Here is a 26,863-nt window from a genome sequence, read left to right as displayed (position 1 = left end):
CATTCCATCCCAGCTGGGCCTCAATACCGCTGTTCCGCTCACGCGCTCTTGCAGAATTTCAACCTCAGGGGATTTTAGCCGTGAAACTTGCTAGAACCACTTGACAGTGGACTCGGCAAATGATGATGGCCGCCGTGATGGACCTGGTGGCCGTACTGACTCCCTCCGTGCCCGATTGACGTGTCCGGGACACACACACACACACACTCACTCACACGCAACCGCTGGAAATGGTCCCGGCCGGGAAATTGGCAAATGAGCTCGATGGCCAGGCTGGCAAAAGAGACTCACATGAGCACACCACCATGCACAAGAGTGGACAAGTCATCAAAGCCATGTCAGGCATGCCGTTGGGCCAATCACCACGTCCAACAACCAGCAAAATCAAAAACATATTACCTGATATTATTATGTGCGACAGAAAAGCGTCAAGCAAAGAATATGGGTTGGGTCTGATTGGATCTGCTGCTAATGGTACAACTTCTCTCGCTTCTCTTCTCCTTCAGCCAACTACATGCAGCGAACTAGCCCGAGCTATCTGGTATATTCGTGGTATAGTACAATGTAGATGAGTAGCAGAGCATTACCCATTGATGAGCCGATACCTCTTTTCCGTAGCCGGCAAGGTTTGAGGTCAATTGTATCTAGCTCCATTCATTCAACATGACAATAAAAACGATGGTCACTTTTGAGCCGCCCTCCATAAAAAGAATATGGTCCGAAATGCGCCTTTGTACAGGGATGGGACCAGGCCTCACCATCCTCGCCCTTTTCCGGACTCGCCAATTCGTAAAGTGTGGTGTAAAATGGTCGTAAAGCACATGAACAACATGATCACCGCTCGGAACGCAGATGGAAACAAAAATAGCGCAAGAATATCAAAAATTCAAGAGATGAGTCTCTCGCTGCCCCCAGTCTACCAGCCTTTGGTATGGTATTCCCAGGTGTTATCAAAGGTCCAGGAATCGTCCTTTGACAAATCCGCCACGGGAGCGGGAGCTGGAGGTTGGGCTGGACCTCCGGCCTGAGCAGCAGCAGATGAGAGATTCGCCATCGACTGGGCGTTTCTGCTCCGCTTCAGAAAAGCATTGACAGTTTGAGATTTCTGTTGTCTCTCCCAGAGGAGGTTCTTTCGGAGAGATTCGGTCAATTCCGTAGACAGCATGTTACGTCTTGTCGTCCTGGGCGAATGAGCCACAGGTTTGGAGGATGATTTGGGGGGTGGAATGGCAATAGGTCGCCGATTGGACGTTTGCATCATCATGCCGTCCTCTTCTTCGGGCGAATTTGCGAATGAGGGTCCTTGTGGAGGCGACGTTTGCCGAGACCGATGAAGTGTAGGTTGGGAATATGCGTGGGCGAGCCCAGCCTGGCCCTTGTTCAAGGCCAAGGTCAACATGGAGCGCCGTGATGGCAACACACTGCGGCTGTCCACGCGGCGGAAAAGATGAGGTTCTTGAACCACCTTTCCATCGTCCGAAGTCGAGTCTTCCCAGTCATCGCCGTCTTCCTCGTCCTCATCAATGGCTGATTCCATAACTTCGTCGGTGTCGTCTTCATCGTCACTGCTTGCGATAGCCCCCTCGTCATTTTCAGCATCTTCCTGTATTCTCCGCTCGGCGACGACATCCCGGAAAGAAGTTCTTTTGGGCGGCAAATCACTCTTGCGTTCCGACAGATTCTGTTTGCTCAAACTCTGAGAGAGTGAACTTCTTTGCGGAGGAGCTCTGACAGACAGCACTCGCTGTTCGAATGAAGATTCATCATCTTCCGAAGAGCCTCCTAATGTAAACATTGCTGTTGATTTTAGCGCACCTCTGGGTGGAGGAATGGCCTTGGTCAGAGCGGGGGTCGGCTTGACACCCAAGCTGGCCTTTCGAGAACGGCACGAGGATGCTACAGGGGAAAATCCGTGGACCACCGAACCGCTTGGAATGAGTCCTTCCGAGGATACCGAAGTGTCGGAATCACGATGCTCACTCTGACGAGCTGTGCTTAGTGTTGTGGTCGTGGTGGCGGAGAGGCACGAGTCGGTGGAATCTTGAAGGGGTTTCAACACAGGTTGAGGTCGGGCTTCGGTTCCATTCTTTGGGTTGTCCGAGCCCTGCTTTTCCAGGGTCGGCACCTTAGTGAAAGGACGGCTGGCCTCGAGCGAGGGAGACAGCGGACACAGATCGGTCTTCTCCTGTATTGAAGCGACAATCTTTTCTAGTGTAATGGGGCTCAGGTGTCGAGACTTGGAGAGAGAGCTGGCGCAGTCGTCTTGTGGAGGTGATCTGGACCTCGTCCTGGCGTGGACAGGACTGCATCGTCCTTCGCTCAGACTGTCGTCTGACGACCATGAATTCGAGAGGGAGGGCACTTGGCTCGCCCTCGGGGGAGAGGAGTCAATAGGTGTCACACATAATGACTCTCGCGACCATATCCGCCAGCTCAAGTTCTCTAACCGTGGGCCTTCGTCTAGGGTATCTGAGCATTTTGAGAACATGGACCACATTGCCATTAAACTGCAGGCATTGGAAGGATCGATGTGGTGCATCTTGCCCCTGTCCAGGCACAGGACATGGGGGATTTTGCGCGGTGGCATCGTAACGGGAGACTTCGCGGACTGGGCAGGAGAGAAACGAGGTTGATGAGACGCCAAATCACGGATTCTAGAGGAGGATCAAATAGAGAGGACGGCGCTGGCGCTGGCGGTTGGCAGGAGGTTGCAAGACCGCAAACGGGTGGGAATTGGGTGGGATCGGCTTGTGACGCAATGCGAGACCTCGGGCCGATTCAGAACGGACGTGTTCAGAGGACTGGACGCAACCGACGACTTGACAGAGGCTGAGGTAAAAGTCGGTGAGACGGATGTCGAGGTCGAACGAAGTGTGTATTGAGGAGGAAGGATTGTGAGGAGGATGTGAGCAGAGGTGTAGGTATGTAATGTGTGAGAGCGCGGTTAGTTGAAGAGACGTGTGGTGAAGAAATGGTGATGGGGCTTTGCGGATGGGGACGACCGGTATAAGGACCACAAGTCCGGACCAGGTGTGCGACTTGCAGGGGGGCAATGGTCGAGGTGGTGAGTTGCAGAAGGAGCAAAACCAGGGCACAAGGCACGAAAAAAGCGAGCAGGGGTGCGAGGGGGGGAGCAAGAGGATGGGGTGGAGGAGGTGGCAGAGGACCGGCGCTCGGGTCGATAGACCAGGACTGACCAGAAGTTCGAGAGGGCAGGAGGAGACGCAGTGGGCGAGCCAACAAGCCCCAAGTGAGAAAGGTGACTGCAGATTTGAGCCTTTGGCTAGGTGGTTATTGGCCGGGGGTGCAAGGTTCGAGACACGAGGGAAAAAAGTGGGAGAAAGCCTAGAAGGGGCAAGGGGAAGAGGGATTTGGGGGGAGGCAAGGGGGGAGGGGGGGGCAAAAAGACCAGTTTTAGTGAATACACTAGAACCCACTGGTATCAGATGTAATGACCGAGAGAGATGCTCGGGGAGTGCTCGGAGCTGATTGTTGGCTACCACGATGGGGGCCCCTCCGTTAAACCAATAGTGCCTAGGGCATCACAAGTGGGTTGCTCGTAGGGGCCCCGGCCCCCTTGGGCACCACCCACACAGCCCATCTGGCATCTTTCTTGGGCCTCCGATCACCCCCAGGAGACAGCCCGTCTAGGCATCAAGGTTCCTTGGGCCAGGCATCCAAATCATCACCCATCAGGAAACTCTCGTTGGGATCGTGTACATCCCTCTGGACCAAACAACTCAAAAGGTCGGAGATACATAGTACCTGTTCTTTTCTTTTTCCTTTTTCCCTTTCCCCAAACAACAAACTGGCCACTCATCACTGCTAGTGGCATGTGAGACAGATGGATAAATGTATTCGATGGTCTGGAAGCTGCTTTGCGGTCACATGCCAATAATAACATTTGCCCTTGGTCCTATGGAGGATTGTTTTCGCCTCAGCCACATCTAACCTCCGCCGTAGGGCAATCCATCCCTTCGATCCAGGGAAGAGTTAGCGACTGGCTGGGTGGTAGTGTTTGCTTTGGACCAGGTGCGACAGAGACATGCTTTCGCTAAGAGTGTCAATGTGACTGACCAACATAATCACCCTGGAAAGTATCAACGCCCTCAAGCTCCCTGCTATACTCCGTACTCGAATGCCCCCAAAATTCGTCAAAGCAGCTGACTCGACTCGAGCGAATGGAAAGCATTCAAGCATCATACCGCGGCGATTGGCGGACCAAGAGGCCAAGGTGGAATTCCGCCAAAAAGGTAATCTCTCCCAGCCACTACTGGTACACTCTGTCCCGGAGCAGGTCGAGTAAGCATGTCACCCTTCTTCAGCAGCCTTCCGCTTCCCCGTTGACGCTACCTGAGTGGGGGAGCAGGAGCAGGAGCATCTCCATAAGCGCGGTTGCAAGGTAAAGCCCATCCAGAGGCCAGAGGGCAGAAAAAACAAAGACGGTAAGTGGTCCGGAGACGAGTCAGCTGGACAGCAGCGAGAGGAGCATCTTTTTCTCGATCTGCACGTGGAACTGGGAACCCATGTCCGCTTCGGCCAGCTTGCAAATCTTGCCTTGACATGTGCCCAGGTTGCGCGCCGAGAAGATCATTTCCCTACGCATCCGACTTACCTCACCCCCCCTTGGTCTTGTTCAACAACATGCCCCGATGCTACAGTACGTGTCGCTCCCGAACTTGGGGTGAGTGTGTGGGTGTGTGGTCGCTGGCCACGAAAGCACCGCGAAATCAGGTAGCTTTCTCTTTGTGTGTCCAGGATGCTGTGGAGGAATGTGGAATCTTCGTCGCTCCGACGTTCTGGTACCGATCCATCGAATGGTCCGAATGCAGCGCATTCACCGGGCAACTATCGATCCATATTTCAAGCGCCTTGTTTGGCTGCACGGGCATCTTTCCTGAGCGTCCCATCTGGGTCTGAGAGGGAATTGGACTGTGATCTTTGCTATGCTTTCTGCATGCAGTCGACCGCGTTCAACTCAAAGGTCCCGGCTTTACGCCCACCAAGCCTACGATGCAGCCTTCCCCGAAGCCACACTGTAATGTGTTCCTTGACCCTCGAGTTTCAATTCTCGGCATTCGGTTAGGGCCCTACCTCCCATGCGTTTGTGGCTTAAGAGGCGTCCATTCAGTGGCATCCGCGACCCCTCTGTGCCTCGGGGCTTTTGCTTCAATGGTGGTTAAATGATCGAATCTCCTCTTCATTCGTCGGCTACCTTTTCCCGTGAAGCTCGCGGGAGCATTGCATTTGCAGCCCTCGGTGTGCTCAATCCTCTCGCAACTATCACATTTCGATCAAGTTTGGGTCGACACTGGTCACGCTACCAAGAGCAACGGTCGGACACAATCGAGCAAGTGATCGGCCTCTCGAGACAAACCTCCATCTCGAATGGGAACGGCAGCTTGTCGATTCAGCAAATCCTGACGCAGAGACAACCCTCCCTTGTAGGCCTCCCAGACTTTCCCACTGGCCTGGCGCGCCCCCGGACACCGGCTTTTCACCCGGTTCAATATTAGGTGGGACACTCGGAACCGCACAGTCGCAGACCGTTGTCCCGGAGCTGCCACCGACCAACGAATGGGCTGGCCTTGGTCGCTTCGGATGGCTCAAAGCCACCCAAACTCCTGGTTTAAGGTTCCCCTTCCTGGGGTCCCTTTCCCCATGGCCGCTTGCTACGAGTAGTCTCTGCTCGACGCTTTCGATGCCAGCTGCTGGGCCGCCGACTGCAGCTGAACTCAACTCGCCCCGGGCGGACCATTGCGTCTGCATATGCCGGGTATGGCGGGGAACACGGGCGCTCACAGATAGCCTGGTGGTCACTCAACGACTTGCAGGAGGCCGGGGCCCATTTTGCACAAGCTGGTCGATGGTGGCACATGCCGGTTGTCCATTCACCCCCAAATTCGTCATGGGTGCCATCTCGGAGATGCAACAGACCATCTGGTAGGCTACTCGCTTCTCGCAGCCTTGCCATTCGTGCAACGCCCTCGTATTGCGAGAGCACCATCGTCACTGCCAACAAGCACATTGTTCTTTTTGGGCAAATACCCTCCCTGGAGTGGCGTTTTATGGCGTCTCTTGGAACTCAATCCCATTCCCTCCCTCACATTTAATCAAAAGTTACCCTACCCCATGCCCGGCCCCCCCTTTCGCAGCTCTTGAGCGACCTTGTATTATGCCCCGGGTGAAGGTTTCCAGCCTTCAATCTCAGTGTCTTAGGTGTGCCCTGCCTTTTGCCACTCAGTGCCCATTATTAACTGTGACTAACCTGAACTACCTCAACCACCACTCATTGAACTTTCTTCTCCAAATGCTTGATCCGAAGTTCTGATGCGCGTCCGCTAGGACAGCCTCAACATCCGGACATGCGCACAATCTTCCAATGCTACCACAAATCCCTCAAGCTCTATGCTTCATCTGAAGTTTGATACCCTGCTGCTTAAGTTCCCCTCTACCCGGATCTGCGAATCTACCCAAACGTCAAACCAATTTGCGACAAGAATGCGAGGCTTCAAAGAACCACTCGGAGTTTTCTGCCACATCACCGATGATCCTGTCACTGCCTCCTTGGCCCTGTGACCGTCTCCAGGGCAGCTGTATTGCCAACAATTCGAAAGGAAACTTTTGCTTCCGCTGCGGACAGCCCCTTTAATCTACATCAACGGCTGCACGCATAAGGGGTGGTTTGAATGGGATTCTGAAGAAATCCTTTTCCCCAGATCTTGCAATCTGATTTCACATGCCACGGATTCCTTCTTTTCCATGTTGATTCTCTGGGTTGTGCTTGCAGATGGGGTCTTTGTGCCGTTGGTGACCAGCACTAGCTAATGCTCACAAGGTCTATATTTCTCCGAGCTCCTCTCGGCCACAGTGCGAACCATGCTGTCGGGGAACGGGGCCGCTATTCGGGCTCACAAAGGACTAAATGGTTTCATTTCGTCGGTGAGAGAGTGTGGTGATCAATACCGAGCAGGCCAATACCTAGCTCATTATCTGATTGCTGGGGCATCGAAGCTTGGGCAAGCTAGTTGTGCCTTTTATTCTATCTTCGGAGAAAAGAAGCGGCCGGTTTGTGATGTCTTTCATGTATTGTCTATACTTGTCACAAGACGAACGCAAAGGAGAGACACAGAGAGAGGGAAAAACCCATGCCAATTCCGTCCGTCCGGGACTCATTCGGTCATGGAGTGGCAGGGCAAGGCAAGGCTAGGCAAGGTCAAGCAAGGCCATGGGATGTTGCCAGCGGCACTTCCCTCGAAAGTCAAGGAGCAGCGGAGAGATGTGTCCCACCTTCTTGCATCATTCCGGCTGCTCACCTTGGGGAAATAGCAGTTTCTATAGCCGAGTGGGGACAACGATCACTCTCCCTTGCATGACATAGCAAGACTTGCTCTCACACCATCCATAACCCTTTGACATCCCTCAACGACATATCTAACTAGGTATGGGAGAGGACATTGGAAGAGTATTTCTCCCTTTGCGCTCTGCACTCCGTCGCATCACGCGCGCGACTTTGTTGTGGGTTTAATTGGTTCCTGATGTCATCAAATAACTATATTCTATCCCTTGCATATGCCGAATGCCGCGCATTTTCGAATGGCGATGGATGGCATTTTCCGACCGTGTCAGCGGCACAGCATCTCGTCGTGCTGCTGCTGCTTGCATGACTCCCTCAAGAGGTGCAGCAGTGCTGTAATGATTTCTCACCCATGGCTCCGCTCCACTACACGTCTGCTTGCGCGCAATGCCCTTTTTGTTTGTGGGCGAGGAATATACCGTGGACAGAGCGAGCAACGAAGCGGTGAAGGGTAATGCGCACGGGACCATCATACATACATACATTCATACATCATGGTGCATGCATGCATGCATGCATACGCGTGGCTTTCCCAAAGGTGACTTTCCCCTTCCAAGGCTATTTATTAGCTCTCTCTCTTTTTCTTCCCTGATTCCCATCCTCTTCGATGAGGTCCTGTTTGTCCTCGTGATCCCTTTCTCGCTTGGCCTCTTGCATCTGCATCTGCATCTGCATCTGCAGCTTCCCGTCCCCTTTTCACACTCGTCAATGCGGTCACGATCCAGATGGTGGCTGGGAAGGTACATTCCGCTCCGGCTGGACGCGAAGCCTGTCTGACATGTCGCTTTTTCCCGCTCCCCTCCCGTCGGGAATGTGCAAGGAGCCGGCGACGTGTCTGGATGAGACATCTCGCTGTCGCCATCTGACGGCGGCGGCGGCGGCGGCGGCGGCGGCGGGGAGATGCATATTACCCGTCATCGGGAAAAGGAGAATGAAATCTTCTGACCTACCTGGTAGTAGGACAGAGAGGTACGGCGAGTGCTGAAAAGAGGTGTCCCTTCGCCCATTTGGGGGTTTCCCGTCCTCTTTTGCGGACACCGTCCCACACAGTATAGCAGCACCTTGGACAAGATTTTTGGGTTGAACTCACTCTCCACAACGCAACCTCAGGCCCTCTCTCCCCCCCTCTCTCCCCTCGCAGACCCTGGTTCAAGCCCAGGCACCAGTACACGAGATGACATTTCTGTTTGGTTCGGGAGAGACAAGTCTCAGACTCTCAGCTGGGAGGGCGACGTGAGTGAGTGGAGTGGTTGGGGAGAGTCATTCGTTCTTTGATCGTCTCGTCTCATTATTGCTTGCACTCTCTTCATTCAGAGCGCGGCGAGTAAGTCCTCTCGATCTCGAGGAAACCGTCATGGCGGTTCGGCAGAAGGAGTGAACGACAACTCCTCCGAACACTCACCTTTTGGGTATCGGTACGTCGCACAAGCTACGGTCGAGAGCGGATGGAAGGGCCCCCTGTCTCAATCCCCGTGCTTCAGAAGTGCGTAGCTGCGGTACCTGGCTGACTGGCCTCTTGATCCTGGTGATTTGTCCTTTGCGCAAAGCGAGCTGCTGGCCGCTTGCACATTGTTGTTCTGCAAGGGGTCTCAGATAACGGCCACTACCTCAGATCTTGTGTGTCGTGGCGCACGTTATCTTGCAAGCTTTCGAACCACCCTTGAGGAATTTGCTGGGGCCTTACTCGAAACTGCTCGGCGGGTAGACGATGTGCATGCTGTTGGGAGCAACGAAAGACGAGCAGAAAGCGTGAGATGTTATGGATTTTCTAGATTCCGTCTCGCGGCTTTAACCTGATCAGGACACTCGACCCGTCGCTTGCCTCCGTGCTGCTTGTTTGTCAACTTCTCGCCAGTTGGGAATGTCTTTATTGTGTGGTATATGTATACTGCACTGTGCTCTACTAGGCCTTCGCCTTACTGCGTAAAGCAAGGATGCAGGTCGGCCGTGCTATTCCTTGCCACGCTGAGTGATCCTGTGTGGTTTCTGGATGCTCTGCTAAGATTACCTTGAGCGAACCGCGGCTGAGGCAGCTGTAAAGCCGTAAAGATGCTTCAAGAGGCACTTACTTAATGGATAGGACCGAATGAGATGAATCTGGGTACGTGTGTTTCTATCTCCATTGGACCATTTCCATCCAGCTCTGCGCGCTAACGCCTCACAGGAAGATAGATGTTCGAGGCTTCAAGGGGAAGGCTACCCGACAAGCCGATATGATGCGTATCCCTCCCTTTGTCCAGAGTCCTTACTCTCTCTCGTCCTGCAGAGAAATCCCTTTCGTGTCTAATCCCTGCCACAAAGGTCTCAGTCAAACCGGCCTCCGTGACTGCCGTCTTAGTCTTCTGGGGCAGCTCTCTCGCAACGTGCAACAAGGTGTTTCTCACGACCTCGATACAGTCCGTAACAGGGCAGCTACCTGCCATCAGCTGCCTCGACAATCTCAATCGCGTGCATAATCTGAAACGTCTGGGGAGCTGTGGACTTGACGACGGCCTTTGGTGCGAGGGAAAAACCGTGAGATTCCATTTCCTCCGCCTCTAGAACCGGCAGCTCCGGATTCTGGCATTGGAAATTGGCTGCTCGATCGTCGCGGACCGACATGAAGTTTTCCTTCTCAGCCTTTGGAACGCGCTCCAAGCCCCTTCCGGATTTCGTGAATATGGGCAATGCGACGTAGTGGGAGTTCTAACTCGGACGACGACGAAAAACCGATGTTTGTAAGTAACCGGTCTCTGAGTATCCGAGTCCACCCTGAGCGTGAAATGTGGCACGCGCCAGTCCGGCGAGCCAGCAGCAGATTCTACGGCTCTAGAGACGTGAAGTCCGCGTATGATGGTGCCAGCTGCAAGCTCTTGAATGGAATGGATTCGAAACTTTCTGCGGAAATTAGCAGGGTACTGGGAAGAAGGGGAGGATGAGGAGGGTGAAGGGCCGCTGGTTTTCTGGGCGGGCGTACCTGTGTGTATAGGCATTAGGCTGAGATCTTTGCATCGTGGAGAGCGAGTCTGCCTCCGTGCTTTCGGATCCTTGACTACCTGAGGAGAGCGAGTTGATAGTTGAGGCTTCGTGGATCCCTAAGCCGATGCATTGGCCCGAGTCAACGGAACGGCTGAGATCTCTCTCGACAGCTGCACCTGATCTTGGTCTCCACGGCCCCGAAATATCCCTGAGAGGTGCAGAGCTCTTCCTCCAACCACCCTCAAATCCGCGATTTCTGCCAAGGTTCTGTCTATAGAAGTTAGTCATGTCTCTGTTGATTGAACTCACCTGAGAGGGACACTAGCGTGATGACGAAGCTTGAAAGGATGTGACGGAATTTGATGGCAAGTCAGAAATGGAGAGCAAGGAGGTTTATAGAGCCTCGGGTCACACTGTGCAGCCAGCATTCGCTGCGTCCTCAACCCGTCTCAGGAGCCCAGGTCGCTGCTGTGTTGGGAACAAAGAAGACAACAAAGGATGACCTTGATGAGTTTTGTACACTGCAATCACGAGCAAGGGCTTCTCTCGGACCGTCGTTCATTGCGCCAGTCTTTTGCGTTGGTTGCAAAAACTTGAGGAAGGCAGTCTTTGCTTTCATTGTCCAAAAAGGCCTTTTCTCCCGAATGGTATTATGTTCCGTGGAGGCGGTATTCCTGTAAGACATCGTCGAGGCCCCAGAGCAGTAAGGTCAGCAGGCGATCATGCTAACAGCCTTGGCTAGCGCTCTGTCTGATGCCATCTGATGTCCAAAAGGGGTTCTGATGGACGGCCGGAGAGAAACACCGGGCAGATTCAGTTCGTGATTGCACGGAGGATACACCATCCTGGTTGTGTCTATGTTGCCCATCCTATACCGTCTCTTTCTCCACATTCTAGCTCTGCGAGACAACAATTGAGGAAGGATGTTTCCAGATCTATGATCCAGTCCCAAACGTGGAAATTCTCTTACCTTTGCAGGCAAATGCCTGAGTTTCATTATCCAACAAAACGGGATGTTATCTCCGGGATCAACCACAGCCCGCATGCTTTTGGCACTTGATTACGTAGGATACATCTTCTCGTCGGTTCCCTGAAAATGCGTGGAGTAGCGTGCAAACCGGAGGAAGATATTGGATATGGGTGCATCAGCGTCACACAGATCGAAGCAAAGAAAGGGGAGCCTCATGTTCTGGTTCAAGCTTGCGACCATGTTATGACCTGCTGCGTGCTGATAGATATGGAAGACTTGGCCAGGAACAACTCGTCTGTCAGGAGGAATCCTGGTTTGTCGTATTGGACCTTCCCTTGCTGGGAGGTAGTTCGGGTCCCTGGTTGTGGCCCTAGAAAGAGGCACAATTGACCAACTGTACCTAGTAAGTACCGGAGGCCAAAAAGTCGTTCTTCCAGTGTCTCCTTCCGTTACCAGCCTCGCCACCTTATCCAGATATCAACAATCTTGTCGGGGGTGTCTGTATCTGTGTCGACAATATAATACCAGCTGAACATTGCCAGGGTGATGCATGCATGATTCGGCCAAATGCGCAGCTTTTGTCCGTACCGCAAAGGAAGTTGTCGGTTCTCTACATCTCTGTCTTCGAAAGCTAAGATGCCATGCTCCTGACTTATGCGACTGACAATGATGCGATCTTTCTTCGTCGTTCCATAATCGCCTGGCATGTTCCACGGACTTACAACCCCCCATCCAGGATAGTCCTTGCAGGGCTCTCTCGCAAGTGCGAGAACGCCGGCAGAGATCAGTGCTTCAGGTTGTTTAGTTCGGTCGGGGTATAAAGAGCAGACTTCAGCAAGCACAGATACTGCAATGGTATCATGAGGATCTGAGGTGAAGCTTCGGCTGCTGGCAGCCACCTGCTGAATGTCAAAGATTGGGTAGACGCCGGCATGGATTTCAAGCTCGAGATTAGATTTGGTCAACTCAAGCGTATCCTTGAGAGCATTAGCCGAAGGAGTAGAACTGGCAGCAGATGGCAGAATGTTCTGTAAGGACAGAGCAGTGGGGGACGCCCCAACAGAGACGAGAAGCGGTGTCTGGCGGTCTCGCTTGAAGTGTTGGGAAGCTTGCCGGCAGACGTCTATTTCAACTTTGAGCGTGTCCATCGCATCGTCTGGGGACGATCCGCCATAGCTGAGGCTGTTGTGTGAATAGAATCCGAGCAACCACAGGTAGCCTCGCTGCTCGCCAATGCTAACTTCGTGCACCAAATCCATCATATCCTTCGAGTCTGGAATCAGACCGGCTCGGTGGTAGCCTGAATCCGTCTTGATAAAGACCAGAGCGGGAAATCCAGCCTTTTCTTTGAATGACTGCAAGCACTTCAACTGCTCTGGGTGATCGATCATGACTGTGATGGACCCTTGACCAAGCTGGCGGGCTACAGTAGCAAGCCGGTTCACGTGTGAAGGGCCCAAGGGGACACCATATAAGACATTGATCTTTGCATTCCGACTTTTATATTCCAGCAGAAGAGGGACCAATTGCTCCGCTTCGATAATGGTCGATACAATCAACCTCACGTCATTGCAATCTTCGCCGACCTGAAGCCTCGTAATCTCTGTTGTTTTGTGAGTTTTCACGTGAGCTCTGAAACTGACACCCAGCTCTTCGACGGCATTCAGCATGGAAATGCAGTTTGCCTTTACCTTTGCCACATCTATAACCGCTGCCGGGACAGGTACGTCATGTAGCGATTGAGCTTGGTACGCCTGGAGTAGGGCATCTCTTGGCGAGAGTGGAAAGGCCGCTGTGGACATGCTATGGTTTGATAAGGTTACGTTCGATTGCTGTATGATGGGTTTAAGGAGTTGCAGCGTTCCTGTCCAGGCCGGTGATACGAGCCGTATAGTTGGGACGTCCGTCGTGAGGGAGAAGGTTCGAGGGGGACAGTGGCAGGTTGCGTGTTATCTCTTCAATGTGATTGAGATGGATTTTTTTTGGCCTCTTGAGGATAAAGCGGCGGGCGCCTTTCAAGGGACACCCGTGCAACCCACAGCGGGGGCGAGCCAGGGTTCCACGGAGGAGATATGAATCAGGAGCAGAAGGATGGGTCAGACCAGGTGCTCCTGTCCTCTCGGCTGCCTTTCTTCTGGCACGGTCTTCTGGATAGAATCAATGCTGAACCATAGATATCGAGAAGCTTGTCCACTTCCGCACACGAGTAGAAGCTTGTACGTACCTCGTTCATCCCAATCTTCTGCTCGAGGACGATGACAAAGTCGTCCATCACCTAAAATATCGCGCCGGGGAGGTGATCATCGGCGGTATCCCGATCGCCTTTCTGATCTGTGGGTTGGGCAATTTTGATGAGCTACTCCTTAGCTCGTGGTCGGGAAATTTCCTGGGGCCTATCGCGGGAGAGGCCGAAATGCAAGTCTGGTTTCACCATTTCTAACGCCCGCAACGGGCCTGGCCAATCCCACCTGGTGCGCCGTTGACTCTGCCTCTGTCGCTCTGCAGCTTCTCGAGCAGAGCGCAAAGTCCCACGCTGCTTTCAAAGGGCTGAAACGATGGGAGCCTGGTCAAGACTCGCCCCCATGGCGCATCAGGCCTCAAATTCACGGCCGCAGGCGAGATACCCTGGCCATTTCCGTGGGTGGCTTGATATGGATCTGCATTTGCTGCTTACCTCCACCGACGAGAAGTGCTCATCCTCCTCCTTTCGCCAGTCGTTCTCTGCGTGGACACTCATACAGGGACCTGGGCCTCAGATTCTCCGGTAGACTTCTATTCTCTCCTCATTCAAGCCATCCTCAGACCGGCTTTTCCAGGTCCTTCCTGTTGTCTGCTCTCCTTCGAATTCGCGTGCCGCATCAGACCAGCGAACCCCGACCGCTCGAACCGAGTCACTAAAGTTCGCACTTCAAAAACCAGCCATTGAAGAGCATCTCTCCGCGTTTGCACTCGATTTTCCTCTGCCTGGCCCATGGTCTGCCATCATTACACAGCAGCCGAGACGTGGAAGTACTCAAGTTACACGGGCCAAGTTCTAAATCTTAACTCGCCATCCTCTTCCTGATTATCGGCCCTCTGGTGCGTGCATACAAGATCACAGAAGAAAAGATCGTCGGGATCGTACATCTAAGTACATGGGGTTCAGAGCCAGAAGGTTGTGTTCGATGAACATGTATTCTTGTGAGGGCAGGGTGCTCGTGAACAATAACCACCATTACCTGAATTGACTGACATCTGTCTCGGGCTGTCTCGGACTGTCTGCTCCCGCGCAATGTCGATAGACAAGGACGGCAATGGAGGGCAGGCGTTTGTTCGCCCGCCCGCGCACCCGGTGCCGCAATTGCAAAAGCCTTTCGAGGAGTCGATGCTAGAATCAATATCTGATCAGGTGGCGGAAGACATCCCTACTGATGCCATGTCACGAAGGACAATCCTTCTCGAGGCGCCTACCTATCAACGGGTTATTGCCGGGAGGTGGAAGCAGAAACCAGGAGAAAAATATCATCCATTGTGGAAACTCGTGGCCCAACTGACCTTTGGAATGCATCTTCTATCACAGAACATGGCGATTTCAGAAGACGAAGTCATGAGAATCTTGCAATCCCACGTCGACGACATCGATGCTTTCCTAGAGCGTACCACAGAGGACTTCGATCTTGCACAAAGCGATATTCACGAGAGAATACGATGTCTCAAACTCCCACTCGCACACGGAGAAGTGTTTGATCGAATGTTGGAAGATCGGGCATTTCGCGCTTCAATTCTCGATGGGAACGAAAAGATTGACCATGTCATTGGCCGGACCAAGAAGGCGGCCAAGGATGCACTGAAGGACGTCCAGAAGGGATTCGATGCTACCAACGTGATGGAAAAATACCTGTCTAAATTGAACTCAACATGGAAGAGAGGATCACCTGAGCATGAAGCTGTTTTAGTCGCTATGCTTGGGAATGTCGAAGGATGGCGCAGAGCTTTCTTGGAGTTACATCTACAAGGGAACAAGCTGGCTGGTTCTCTGAAGAAGCTCGCGGAGGTGGTTTCGGAGATGCAGCAAAGAGCTGCTGCAGTCAGCAGGAATCTCGTGGTAAGATGGTCTCTGCCCTCTTATCGAACTTCGTCTCACTGTTGTCAGGCTAGAGCTCAAAAGACGAAACACATTACTTCTCAGGATGCTGGTCGTGCTCCTTCTCAGTTAGGGTCTATCGCCGAACACAAGCCGCTGCCGAGTGAGCCGGGTCGCCAACACTCGACCAGAAATTCATCTCGGAGTACCCAACTTACCAGCTTCTCCAGTCGACCGAACAGCGGCCAGAAATCAAGTCAAGGATTGGCCTCGCAACCACAATCTATTGGGCATCAATCGCCGCAATCCGCTGGGTCCAGAAGACCAGGCAACGGAGAAATTTCTGGGCGGCCATTTTCTTCCGAGGCGTTGACGACCGAGGGGCCACAGCACACTGCAGACCGAATGCATAGTCTAGGAGGATTGCTCATCCAACACGTTGAGGAGCAGCTTGTCGAGCTTCCGGCCGATGTTCCTGAAGATGTACTTCGACAAGCGCCGGTGTCGATCAAAAACCGGTTGAGTATGACACTTGGGCTGAAGCCAAAGGACAACTCGAGCCACCGCATATCCAGTGTCTACTATCCGAGAGCATTGGGTGATCTTCTGAAGTCTCCCGCTATATCCTCTCTGTTACTTACGCCGCAACCCGGAAAGTCGAAAGGCACACCTGTGCAGGCTATGATATCGCCCGTCATGTCGGAAGGGGAGGCCGGCTTCTTCCTCTCGCATGAACAAAGTCCTTCGATTGGGCTGTTCAATCTGGATTACAGGAAGGACACCGACTCTGCCAAAGCGTCTCCGACCGCTGCTCAGGCGTCAGCTCGAGCCTCGATAGTGGATCCGTCTAGGCCGGTAACACGTCGTTCATCAATCCCTAACCCAGCGTTTACTTCGCACCCTGCTGTGATGGCGATGGCATCTCCTCCAGTAGAGCTTCCTGCGCCGGTCGAGCCAGCGGTGAGAGAAGAGCGGTCAAACTCTTCTTCATCGAGGAAAGGCTCTCAACTATCGAGCCTGGGTGAACCTGGACCGGAGTTGAACGAAGGTGAAATGACACGGTCGACCTCGGGATCGGTGTTGGACACGAGAATTCTCATTGACACATCAACCATTACCGTCGCTGTCGTGCCAGCCTCTGCCGAGGAAGAGACATTTGCAGCCGCACAACGAAAGGCTGAAGACGATATGCAGAGTCAGCTCCACAGCCAATTAGAGACGACAAACACCACAAACAATGGTCTAGAGGAAGTGGTGACAGGGCCATTGCAGCCTCAGATGACAGCTACAGCGCCTCCGCCGACTAAAGAAACTGGACACGCCGATGATGGCGAAAAGTCACAAGTCACCGTTGAAGTGCCGACGAGTGTTGAAGGCGATGCCACAGCCAAAACAAATTCAGACAGCATCTCAAATAATGTGCTTGCTCAGAACCCCGATGGCGTGGCCTCAAAGACAGAATTTATTGCCGAGTTAGAGGCCATTGTTCCCAAACCCCTGCAGCCCAAGGCAAAGGAAGAGGTTGGACCAGTAGAGCTGGAGGCTCCACATCAGACTTTCAACCTCCCTCCCAGACCAGTCGCCGCCCCTGAGAATACAGAGAAAGAAGTTCCTCGTGCCAGCAAAGGCCGGCTCGATGATTTTTTCAAGCTGCCTACCGAACTTACAATCAAACCTGGCATGAAGCCCAAGGACTTTGGGGATTCCAACGCACCAGAGCCAATCCGACCCTTGAAGTTGAAGCTCACCAAGAAAGATGGCAAGATTGTTCCCGTACAAGTCCCCAGCCCTGGCGGGAGTTCGAAGCCGCTAATTGGCAGTCCTGGGCCTAAGCTCAAAATAGATGTTGTTGCAGATATCATCGACAGACTCTCGTATACACCGCCAGGTTCACCTATTCATGCCAGATCAGCTTCGAGCGTCTCTTCAAATTCGGCACAGTGCTGGTCACATCGATCATCGCGTTCGTTAGGACCCCCAGTACAGGCACCTGCACCGCCGGCTCCTGGAGGCCGACCCATGGTGGACCCTGATTTCGCCTCTGCGGGTCAATTCGATGGGGAACGCAAGCAGAAGAAAAAGAAGAAGAAAAACAGTACAGTTGGGGGGAGCAAAAGTGGATGGAAAAGTCTGTTCCGAGGAAGCATTGCGGACAGTATCGGTGGCGGTGGTGCAAAGAGTTCCGAGGGGGGTTCTATAACAACGACCACCACGGCGACAACTGCAACAAATGCTTCTGCATCGGCGTCTGGCGCAGGCTCGGAGGCAGGTCCCGCCCCCGTTGCGGATATGATGACGACGTCTGGCAAAGACGTACTTTGGTTCAAGGGCGATACGAAGAAATGACCTGGCGTATCGTTTGAGCGCAGTCTTTGATAGAGGCGGAGTGGAACATCGAAGATGTTCTCGGTTGCCGGGCCACCGTCAGCAATCTATGCATGCTGAGCAGGTGAGCAGAGTGCATATAAGATGATAAATCCTTTTAATCTAATCCCATGTCTATTTCCAAACCCGTGGTTGCTTTGCAACAAGAGCTGACAGATAGTTTGGAGGGAATGCCGATGTATCGAGCGAGTACGGGGCGATGGGGAATACGGGTTTGAAAAGTGTACGGAGTAGCATGGCAGAGCACACCAGCGAATAGCTCCCCAGTCCGCCGAGCGGTCCAAGCTTGAGATGTCGGGATGCTCTCGCCAGTCAGAGAAGGACGATCCGTCACGCGATTCAACGGCTCAGAGTTGCTCGTCCTGAGAGTTTCTCGTGGTCGACAGGTGGACTGAAAGCGCCCGATGAGGAGGGAGTGGGAAGTTTGGGGCGTCACTGGGCGGATGCGACCACAGCGAGTGAGGCAGACTCGCTCTTTGTGTTTCGGTTACATTTTCTACTGAGCCAAATCAAGGCCAGAGCAGAGCATGGACCGGTGAAAGGGGTGAGTGGTTAGTGGGCGGCGGTGAGTTTGGACGATGAACAGCTGACCGGTATGATTCATGGACTTTGCCCTGTGGAACGCAGCTGGGAGACTGGGCGCGGTGCCGCTTGTAGATACTCCGTTCTCTTGTGCTGGAGAGGGTGAGAGGAAGTCGCTGTAGGTGAGGGGCTGCCAGGCTCAGTTGCCGGCATCACGGCCCAGGGCATAAGGCTAAATTAAGGCAGGCGAGAGCGGGTGGGCGCCCGGGTAGCCAATTGATGCCCATTGATCGGCTTCGGTCCAGAACTTGGGCTTCGAGGTCAACCCCATCTCCTCTCTCGTTGCGATCTCCACAAACCGACCCAAGACGATCCAACGCCTGCTCGCCTACTACTCGTATGCGTGCTCGACCCGTTGCCATCACCCATTCATCATCGGCTTCACCTCAACTGCGTCGTCGTCTTCACCCGCAGCCTGCCTACATTCGATGTTTCTTGATCCTTCCTCTTCGTCGACCATCGTCAAGACGCCCAGACGCCCATCTCCAGTCCTCCTCCAACCCTTGTTCTTCGATCGAGCAGTTGACAGCCCGCACAAGGCCACCCTCGACAATTGAACCCGCGAGCCCGCAATGCCTGACCAGCTACACCTGAATCTACCCATGCGTATCTAGAGGTTCGCTCATAAATCCACATAATCCTTTCGAGTCTGTCTCGGTGTCGAAGACGCCTCAGTGCCCCCAAAGAACCTCAATTTTCGAACCTGAGCTGGCCTTGTCCGCGACTGAACCGAGCATGGTTGACTGTACTTGTCTGCGCCCGACGCGAAATTCATACCGACTATACTAGACCATGAGCTGAAGGGAACAGAGACAAGGGTGAAGTGTCAAACGTCGAAGGAAAAAAAGCACTGGGGAGAAGAGAAGGTACAGAGCACACATGTTGCAATTCGCCAGCACGAGCCTATCTTCCCTTTGAGACTTTGAACTTCAGCATCTGATCATCACTGCCACATCGCACTGCGAACTGGGTGGTTTTCGGTGGCCTGGCTCGAATCTGCCCCGTGCCGCTACTCGCTCTGTGCCCCTTGAGGGTCTCACTTGCAGGCCATCCATATTGTTATTTCTCATTTATGCTCTCTGTCGAAAACACATGAGGCATGGTTTGCTCAGTTGAGCTGACGTGGAATCTCAGATCTATACAAGCCTCTACTCTCCCTTTTCTCGCCATGTCCCGCTCCAACAACGAGGTCGCGCCATGGGACACCAGACCCACGCAGCCAATGCCCCCGAAGGCCATGGCCATCTTTGGAACCGGAACCAACCCCAATGCCACAGGCCGTCAGCAATTCCCACAACCACGAGCTATCCATGACATCGCGCCCTGGGACACCCAGCATCCGGATGATGACGACGACATCGCGCCTTGGGAAAGAGACCCCCAGGCACATATCTCAGGCACACGGCCATTGAACTCGTCTTATTTCAACGATTCAAGCGGCCGAGATGCTCCGGGCTCGTCAAGGCGTCCGGATACTGCAAGAACAAATACATCAGATTCGCCAGAATATGATGGTGATGCAAGACGGCCGTCCATAGCCAGTGCTACAACAGTCAGCAGTACAGGCTCAAGGAGCAGCACCGCTAATGGCCGATTTCATAAAAGCTTGAAGGGTTTCTTTGGCGAGGATCCTACAGATTCGCGGAAAGGTTCAACAGCAGACTTGGCAGAGTCAGTGCCGATTGCCAGCTCATCGGACAAGCCATCACAGCGGAGTGGTTCGGTCCAGACTCAGACCACTGTCGACGACAGACCTAAGACCCCTGCTCCTCCTCCCTCAAGCGATGTCACCCCTTGGGCTTATCAGAATTTTGAAGATGTCTCGAACTTCGGCTCTGCACCAATACGGCAGGAGCAACAGCAACAACAATTGCAGCCGCAACACGAATCTTTACAGCCAGTTGCACCGGCGTCTACTCACCGACGTGGCCTGCTCCATCGGCACACAAGAAGCAAAGAAGACCCCCCGAAAGGCCAGCAAACCCCTGCATCAATACCCAAAAGACCTTCGACAAGTCGAGAATCGTCGACGAGCAACCTGGCTTTCTACCGCAACACGCCACCCAACAGCACGCCAATGAGCTCTTCTACGACGCTCACTCGGAATGCCAGCCCAGCACCCCAGTCACGCAAGGAACCCCCGACACAATCGGAGAAGAGATCGATATTTTCGAAACTCACCAAATCGCGCAAGGATAAGCAGTCACCCCAGCCTGAGCCGATCAAGACCAACGTGGAGGTGGTACGGCCACCGGAGGAGCAGAAGAAGGGCAGGATACAGTCGACAAAGACCACTACTTCCGACCTTTCTGATAATAAACGAGATCGAGAGACGAGTGTTGCATCGGTGGACAGCGCATCAACAATCAAAGCGACCGATCCTTCTCCTAAGCTTGACCGGACGCAGACGGCCTCATCGAAGGCGAGTAGGTTCACTCGGCATGGCAGACATCGTGGACCTAGCATCCAAAGCGATACCTCCGAGAAGGGCAAAGCAACAAGCCAACAAGCTCCAATGCAGGCGGGCGTCTTCAGCCTTGACACGAATTTTGATGACATGTCGGACATCATCTCTCAGCCGCCGGCTCCGAAAACTCCCGGGGAAGCAGGAATTTGGACGGGAAAAGCCTCCGCGACACCAATGTCGGAGCTCTCTGCCCCTGCTTGGGATGCCCCAGATAGCTGGGCTGTCAAGGGACAGGAAGATGAGGTGCTTGACAGCTTACCAGAAGCCACGGAGGACGGCCTGCCGGCCATACAGGAAGAGGATGGTATATCCTACTTTATGCGTGTCTTCAGAACGGATGGCACATTTGCGACATTGTCCATGTCTATCAACGCCACTGTGGCCGAAGTGCTCCAATCGCTTGCCAAGAAATCCGTTCTGCATGACTCTATTGACAATTACCAACTCCTCATGCGCAAACATCAATTGTCGAGACAGCTAGGGTCGGGAGAACGTCCCGTGGCCATGCAGAAGAAACTCCTATACCTTGCAGGCTACACAGAAAGAGACAGAGTGGAGGAGGTGGGCAGAGAGGACAACAGCTATCTCATTCGATTCACATTCAGCCATGAAAAACAGACGGGTTATGGCAGCGGCCTTGACAAAGACCCGGCGTTCAACAAAATGCAGAAATTCAGCCATGTGGATCTCTCCGGGAAGTCACTGGTGACAATACCGATTATCCTTTATACAAAGGCGTCCGAGATAATCTCAATCAACCTTTCACGGAATCTTGCACTCAAAGTGCCAAAGGACTTTATCACCGCCTGCATCAACCTTCGCGAGATCAAATTCACTGGCAATGAAGCGTGGCGGCTACCACCCAGTTTGGCTTGGGCAAGCCGACTAACTGTGCTTGACGTGTCAAACAATCGGCTGGAACAATTGGAACACGCAGAGCTGCACAGGTTAATGGGCCTCGTGAGTTTGAAACTGGCAAACAATAAATTGTCGGAATTGCCGCCCAGCTTTTCGTATTTCCGCCAGCTTCGCAGCCTGAATCTTTCTTCCAACAACTTCACCACGTTTCCAGAGAATATATGCAGTTTGAAGTCCTTGGTGGACCTTGACATCAGCTTCAACAAACTCTCCTCGCTCCCGAAAATCTCACAATTGACCACTCTCGAACGCCTCTGGGTCACGAACAATGATCTAAAAGGCCCCTTCAATGAGACTTTTGCAAGTCTGATCAATCTGAAGGAGATTGATGCAAGATTCAACGCAATAACCAACATCGACAATGTAACAAGCCTTCCGAATCTCGAACAGTTGCTCGTTGGCCACAACAACATCACGACATTCAAAGGCTCGTTTCCGAAATTGCGGGTATTGGTCCTGGATCACTGCCCAATAACGTCTTTCGAATTGGATCAACCTGTGCCGACGCTGTCTAGCCTTAACATTGCCTCAGCAAAACTTGTCGAGTTCAAGGAAACAATGTTCGATCATATGCCAAACTTGCAGAAGCTAAATCTGGACAAGAATCATCTCTCCAACATGTCATCCCAGATCGGACGGCTGACCAAACTTGAATTCCTGAGCATGGCCAAAAATCCGCTGAACATAGTTCCTCCTTCCATTGGAAATCTCGCGGAGCTCAAATTCCTGAACCTCAGGGAGTGCAATGTCAAGAGCCTCCCTCCTGAAATCTGGTATTGCAGGAAACTGGAGACGCTGAATCTTTCCTCGAATGTGTTGGAGACATTTCCTAAGCAGAACGCGGCTCCGCCTCCAAGTGAGCCCAAAGACTACACCCCGACCGCAACTCCGGGACTATCAACGTCTCCCAGCTTCGACGACCTTGGCAAGCTTGAAGACTTTCAAGCCCGCCGACCGAGCCAGGCATCATCGGGAATGATGAGCATTGGTAGTTCTCCGGGCGCTCGGAAGAATTCTGTTGTTTCACTGAGTGCTCATCGAAAGCAATCCGTGATCTCGAGAACCAATACAGAGTATTCAATGTCGGCTGCCACTCGCAAGGATTCCAACATATCACAAGCGCGGCTACACAACACATTTGCAGGATCACTCCGGTATCTGTACTTGGCTGACAATCGCCTTGAAGACGACGTCTTCCGAGAGCTCGTTCTCTTGCCAGAGCTCCGCGTTCTCAATCTATCATACAACGAACTCGACGACTTCCCTCAAGGGGTGCTGCGACGCTGGCCTCAACTGAGTGAGCTCTACCTTTCTGGAAACGAGCTGACATCTCTGCCTTCCGATGACCTCGAAGAGAGTAGTAATCTGAGAATATTGCATTTGAATGCAAACCGTTTCCAAGTGCTTCCAGCCGAGCTCTGCAATGTGCACAAACTATCCACCCTCGATGTCGGGAGCAACTCATTAAAGTACAACGTCTCGAACTGGCCATATGATTGGAACTGGAATCGCAACACAAACCTCAAGTACTTGAATTTCTCCGCCAACAAGCGCCTAGAAATTAAGCCTGCCGCACACCAGAACCAGTCGCATTTCCATTCAATGAACCGCAATGACACCACGGACCTTACAAGCTTCAACACCCTGAAGTATCTCCGCGTACTGGGTCTCATGGATGTGACATTGTTGACGAATACGATTCCGGATGACAACGAAGATCGCCGTGTACGAACCTCAGCTTCCGTGGTTGGGGCGTTAATGTATGGGATGGCAGACACTTTGGGCAAGAACGAGCATTTGTCAACCCTGGATCTCCTGAAACCAAACTTTCGAGGCCAAGATAGCGAGATACTCATTGGGATGTTCGACGGCCAGACAATGTCGAGCGGCGGGTCCAGGGTTGCAAAGTATTTGCACGAGAACTTCTCGGCTGTCTTCTACGACGAGCTGAAGAAGGCCGAGAGCTTGAAAGATACTCCAATAGACGCCCTCAGACGGACCTTCCTCGCAATTAACAAGGACATGGCAAATTTTGCGAGCAGCAATTTCGACACGAAGGAGCACAGGTTGGCTAATGGCCACAGGGGCTCGACTGTCGCCAACATCCTGGGGCCCGACGATTTGAGTTCAGGTGGCGTGGCGGCAGTTTTGTACATCAATGGGCAGGAACTCCACGTCGCGAATGTTGGTGATATTGAGGCCATACTCATCCAGTCCAATGGTCAACATCGACAATTGACGAGAAAACACGACCCCGCGGAGCCTGGTGAACGGGAGCGGATCAGGGAGGCGGGAGGATATGTCTCTAGGCAAGGCAGACTCAACGATGTCCTCGAAGTGAGCCGAGCATTTGGCTATTATAGTCATATGCCCTCAGTCATCGCCGCGCCTCACACGTTCAAATGCCAGATTACCGAGTCGGACGAGCTCATCGTCGTGGCCACGAAAGAATTTTGGGATTATGTTACGGTTGATGTGGCCGTCGATGCGGCTCGAGCCGAAAAGAACGATCTCATGTTGGCTGCCCAGAAATTGAGGGATCTAGCAATGGCGTTTGGTGCCAGGGACAAGATCATGGTCATGGTCCTCGGAATTTCAGACCTCAGAAAGAGAGGTAATCATCGTTTCCGAGGGACCAGTCTGTCGATGGCGAAGGAGATGGGTCTCGATGAAGGTGCCATATTTCCAAGTTCCCGGAAAGCTCGACGGAAAGGTGAAACGCTTGTGGGCGATTCCCGGCTTGCGAGACTCGAAGAGCCAGAGCCGCCGGTTGGTGACGTGGCAATATGCTTCACTGACATCAAGAATTCAACAGCATTGTGGGAAATCCTCCCAGTGCCCATGAGATCGGCGATCATGATGCACAACGAGCTCATGCGGCGACAGCTTCGCATCATTGGTGGTTACGAAGTCAAGACCGAAGGCGATGCATTCATGGTGTCTTTCCCAACCGTGACATCGGCGCTACTTTGGTGTTTCAGCTGCCAGAGTCATCTCCTGGAATTGCCCTGGCCCCAAGAGATTCTGGAGACGGTTCACTGTCAGGAAAAGTTGGACTCGGAACAGAACACCATCTACCGTGGACTGTCGGTAAGAATGGGTATGCACTGGGGGCGACCCGTGTGCGAGCAGGATCCAATCACTCGAAGAATGGATTACTTCGGGCCTATGGTCAACAAAGCTGCCAGAGTGTCCGCTGTGGCCGACGGTGGACAGATCACTGTGAGCAGCGACTTTATTGCCGAGGTTCAAAGGACACTGGAGAGCTATGCAGACGATGACCGACGAGATTCTGTAGGCTCAGAGGACACCGTTAATGACGATCCACTGTCGGTACAGATTCGCCGTGAGCTCCGTCAACTAAGCAGCCAAGGTTTTGAGGTCAAAGATCTTGGAGAGAAGAAGCTGAAGGGTCTGGAAAATCCTGAATACATCTATCTGATGTATCCGCACTCGTTGGCGAGTCGACTAGAAATACCACCTGGGGCGGAACAAAAAGTCCAGCTGGGAGGCGAGGGACCTGCTACGGCCGACGAGAAAGGCCAGCCAGGCACTCTCGGTAAAGACAGCCAACTGAAGGATTTGCAGCTTGATGAGGTCTGGAAACTATGGGACATCGCTCTGCGCCTGGAGATGTTGTGCAGCTGTCTAGAGGCTCCCGAGCGGGCAGCCGGACTGCACAAGCCTGAATTGAGTCTGCTGACGAGAATGAAAGAACGGGGCGGCGTCCAAACCGATGGCTTCATGATGAATTTGCTAGAACACCAGGTGACGCGGGTTGAGGTAAGCAGACCAGCTGCTCCCGTCCGTCTGGGGAAAACAATCTGACTTTTTACAGGCATGTGCAACGACCCTGCAGCTTCGACATATGTACCGGCCTTTCCAGAAGGGAGTCAGTCTCTTTGATCAAGCCAAGCCAATCAGCGAGGTCCTGCACGAGATATCGACGATCCTTGCCGAAGTCAAAGAAGAGCGAAATCAGATCCATACTCCCGATACCGGGGAAGAAACAGACTCAGAATCAGGGTGACGGGAACGACTCCTTCATATCGACGACGCAGATGTCTTTTGGGAAGGCACTGAGCTTAGCATGGGAGGTTTCACACGCTCAAGACCCTAATTGCCGCTTGCATATCAACGTCTGTACAACCAAAGAGAAATGGCTCAGTAATTGATGCTTCCAGGGGCATGGAAGGATCTGCTATCAGTATTGGGAGGGTATTGGGACGGAAATTATGAACAGGATCAATGGCAAGTTTGTGATTCGGGCTTGATGCCTAATCAGGGGGGCTTGGGACGGAACTGCTGTTTGATGAGGGTTTTCATACAACGACTAGGTAGGGGGGCTTTTGGGAAGGGATGAACGCCGTTACGAACACACTGAAATGCGTTGTCGAGCGTCTGGAAGCTTTGGATTAGGTCCCTATGCACATACCATATTGCTTGTGTACTTGAGAGGAAAAGGGAAGGGTTCTTCAGGATATGCTATCCTCTGCAAATATGGCTTTTGGTCAAGCATTTGTTTCAATCGCTGCCTGCACGGGTGCAGAGAGCAAAAGGTGCAATATGAGGTTTTGGAATCAGCTTTGAGGAAGGCTGTGAAGAAGTGAACAGCAGGGGACGGGACAGTACAGCACGGCATATCACAGCTACAGCTACAGCTTTCCTCAGAGAGACGACTATGAACTTTCTTCATATATTTGTTACCTTGCCCGTCTTGCTCGCTCTCTAGCCTCAGCCTCGTGCCATGCTTTCAGCCTCGTCCTCCAGCCACAATTGTGACAAGTGGATCTGCTTGTACTTCCAACACGGTACTCGGATTACAGGATATATGATCGGCGTCTGCTATGACCGCATAGCTAAGCGATGATCATGGATCTGGTTGGTAAATGGCTGATCGACTTCGTTTCCCCGAGCATTACTCCGAGTGCCATCCATTTGTCTGTGGTAAGTATGATGACATTCCTAGCACATGTCTGCCACCTGTCTCTTGACTCTATTCTTTGCAACAGACCAGTCGTTTTCGTTTCTTGAAACCTTGAAGCCTCAAAAGGGCGTAGCTGTTGTCCGCCTGGGTTTCCAAACCAGACAACAAGGCCGACACTGGCTGTGGTATACTCGGTACTCGGATAGATTCTCTTGCTGCCTTCCCCTCTACCACGT

The 26,863-nt window shown here is 52.9% G+C and overlaps 7 protein-coding genes across 8 annotated transcripts; 4 read left to right on the top strand and 3 right to left on the bottom strand.

Moving 5' to 3' along the window:
* The first annotated feature begins 56 nt into the window (after positions 1-56).
* PV07_10131 (uncharacterized protein) lies at positions 57-583 on the top strand. The gene has a single exon (XM_016397439.1). It carries the CDS (start codon positions 231-233, stop codon positions 570-572), a length of 342 nt encoding a protein of 113 aa, XP_016244630.1. The 5' UTR covers positions 57-230; the 3' UTR covers positions 573-583.
* PV07_10130 (uncharacterized protein) lies at positions 434-3,061 on the bottom strand. The gene has a single exon (XM_016397438.1). The coding sequence runs from the start codon at positions 2,585-2,587 to the stop codon at positions 917-919; it is 1,671 nt and encodes a 556-aa protein (XP_016244629.1). The 5' UTR covers positions 2,588-3,061; the 3' UTR covers positions 434-916.
* Positions 3,062-6,197: 3,136 nt separating this feature from the next.
* On the top strand, positions 6,198-7,404 carry PV07_10129 (uncharacterized protein). The gene has a single exon (XM_016397437.1). The coding sequence runs from the start codon at positions 6,880-6,882 to the stop codon at positions 7,327-7,329; it is 450 nt and encodes a 149-aa protein (XP_016244628.1). The 5' UTR covers positions 6,198-6,879; the 3' UTR covers positions 7,330-7,404.
* Positions 7,405-9,531: 2,127 nt separating this feature from the next.
* Positions 9,532-10,134, bottom strand: PV07_10128 (uncharacterized protein). Its single transcript, XM_016397436.1, has one exon. The coding sequence runs from the start codon at positions 9,956-9,958 to the stop codon at positions 9,770-9,772; it is 189 nt and encodes a 62-aa protein (XP_016244627.1). The 5' UTR covers positions 9,959-10,134; the 3' UTR covers positions 9,532-9,769.
* A 1,124-nt stretch (positions 10,135-11,258) lies between these two features.
* Positions 11,259-13,227, bottom strand: PV07_10127 (uncharacterized protein). The gene has a single exon (XM_016397435.1). It carries the CDS (start codon positions 13,085-13,087, stop codon positions 11,735-11,737), a length of 1,353 nt encoding a protein of 450 aa, XP_016244626.1. The 5' UTR covers positions 13,088-13,227; the 3' UTR covers positions 11,259-11,734.
* A 543-nt stretch (positions 13,228-13,770) lies between these two features.
* PV07_10126 (uncharacterized protein) lies at positions 13,771-17,844 on the top strand. Its single transcript, XM_016397434.1, has 2 exons — positions 13,771-15,369; positions 15,418-17,844. Exons 1-2 carry the CDS (start codon positions 14,557-14,559, stop codon positions 17,692-17,694), a joined length of 3,090 nt encoding a protein of 1,029 aa, XP_016244625.1. The 5' UTR covers positions 13,771-14,556; the 3' UTR covers positions 17,695-17,844.
* A 793-nt stretch (positions 17,845-18,637) lies between these two features.
* PV07_10125 lies at positions 18,638-26,410 on the top strand. Of its 2 annotated transcripts, XM_016397433.1 has the most exons (3): positions 18,638-19,181; positions 19,450-25,483; positions 25,539-26,410. In XM_016397433.1, the coding sequence occupies exons 2-3, from the start codon at positions 19,484-19,486 to the stop codon at positions 25,728-25,730; spliced, it is 6,192 nt and encodes a 2,063-aa protein (XP_016244624.1). In that variant the 5' UTR covers positions 18,638-19,181; positions 19,450-19,483; the 3' UTR covers positions 25,731-26,410. The 2 variants fall into 2 exon arrangements, with proteins under 2 accessions (XP_016244624.1, XP_016244623.1); XM_016397432.1 differs by having other exon boundaries at positions 18,638-25,483.
* Positions 26,411-26,863: the final 453 nt, after the last annotated feature.

The sequence above is a fragment of the Cladophialophora immunda genome (genome assembly GCF_000835495.1).
Source record: "Cladophialophora immunda strain CBS 83496 unplaced genomic scaffold supercont1.6, whole genome shotgun sequence".
Lineage (NCBI taxonomy): Eukaryota > Fungi > Ascomycota > Eurotiomycetes > Chaetothyriales > Herpotrichiellaceae > Cladophialophora > Cladophialophora immunda.
The sequence above is the reverse complement of the archived record's forward strand: the minus strand, read 5'-3'. Positions and strand labels throughout refer to the sequence as shown.

Coding starts and splice junctions, on each gene's coding strand:
- PV07_10131 (XM_016397439.1), top strand. CDS start 231: ATGGTCCCGGCCGGGAAATTGGCAAATGAGCTCGATGGCCAGGCTGGC.
- PV07_10130 (XM_016397438.1), bottom strand. CDS start 2,587: ATGCCACCGCGCAAAATCCCCCATGTCCTGTGCCTGGACAGGGGCAAG.
- PV07_10129 (XM_016397437.1), top strand. CDS start 6,880: ATGCTGTCGGGGAACGGGGCCGCTATTCGGGCTCACAAAGGACTAAAT.
- PV07_10128 (XM_016397436.1), bottom strand. CDS start 9,958: ATGTCGGTCCGCGACGATCGAGCAGCCAATTTCCAATGCCAGAATCCG.
- PV07_10127 (XM_016397435.1), bottom strand. CDS start 13,087: ATGTCCACAGCGGCCTTTCCACTCTCGCCAAGAGATGCCCTACTCCAG.
- PV07_10126 (XM_016397434.1), top strand. CDS start 14,557: ATGTCGATAGACAAGGACGGCAATGGAGGGCAGGCGTTTGTTCGCCCG. Junction 15,370..15,417: donor CAGTCAGCAGGAATCTCGTG/GTAAGATGGTCT, acceptor CACTGTTGTCAG/GCTAGAGCTCAAAAGACGAA.
- PV07_10125 (XM_016397432.1), top strand. CDS start 19,415: ATGGTTTGCTCAGTTGAGCTGACGTGGAATCTCAGATCTATACAAGCC. Junction 25,484..25,538: donor ACCAGGTGACGCGGGTTGAG/GTAAGCAGACCA, acceptor GACTTTTTACAG/GCATGTGCAACGACCCTGCA.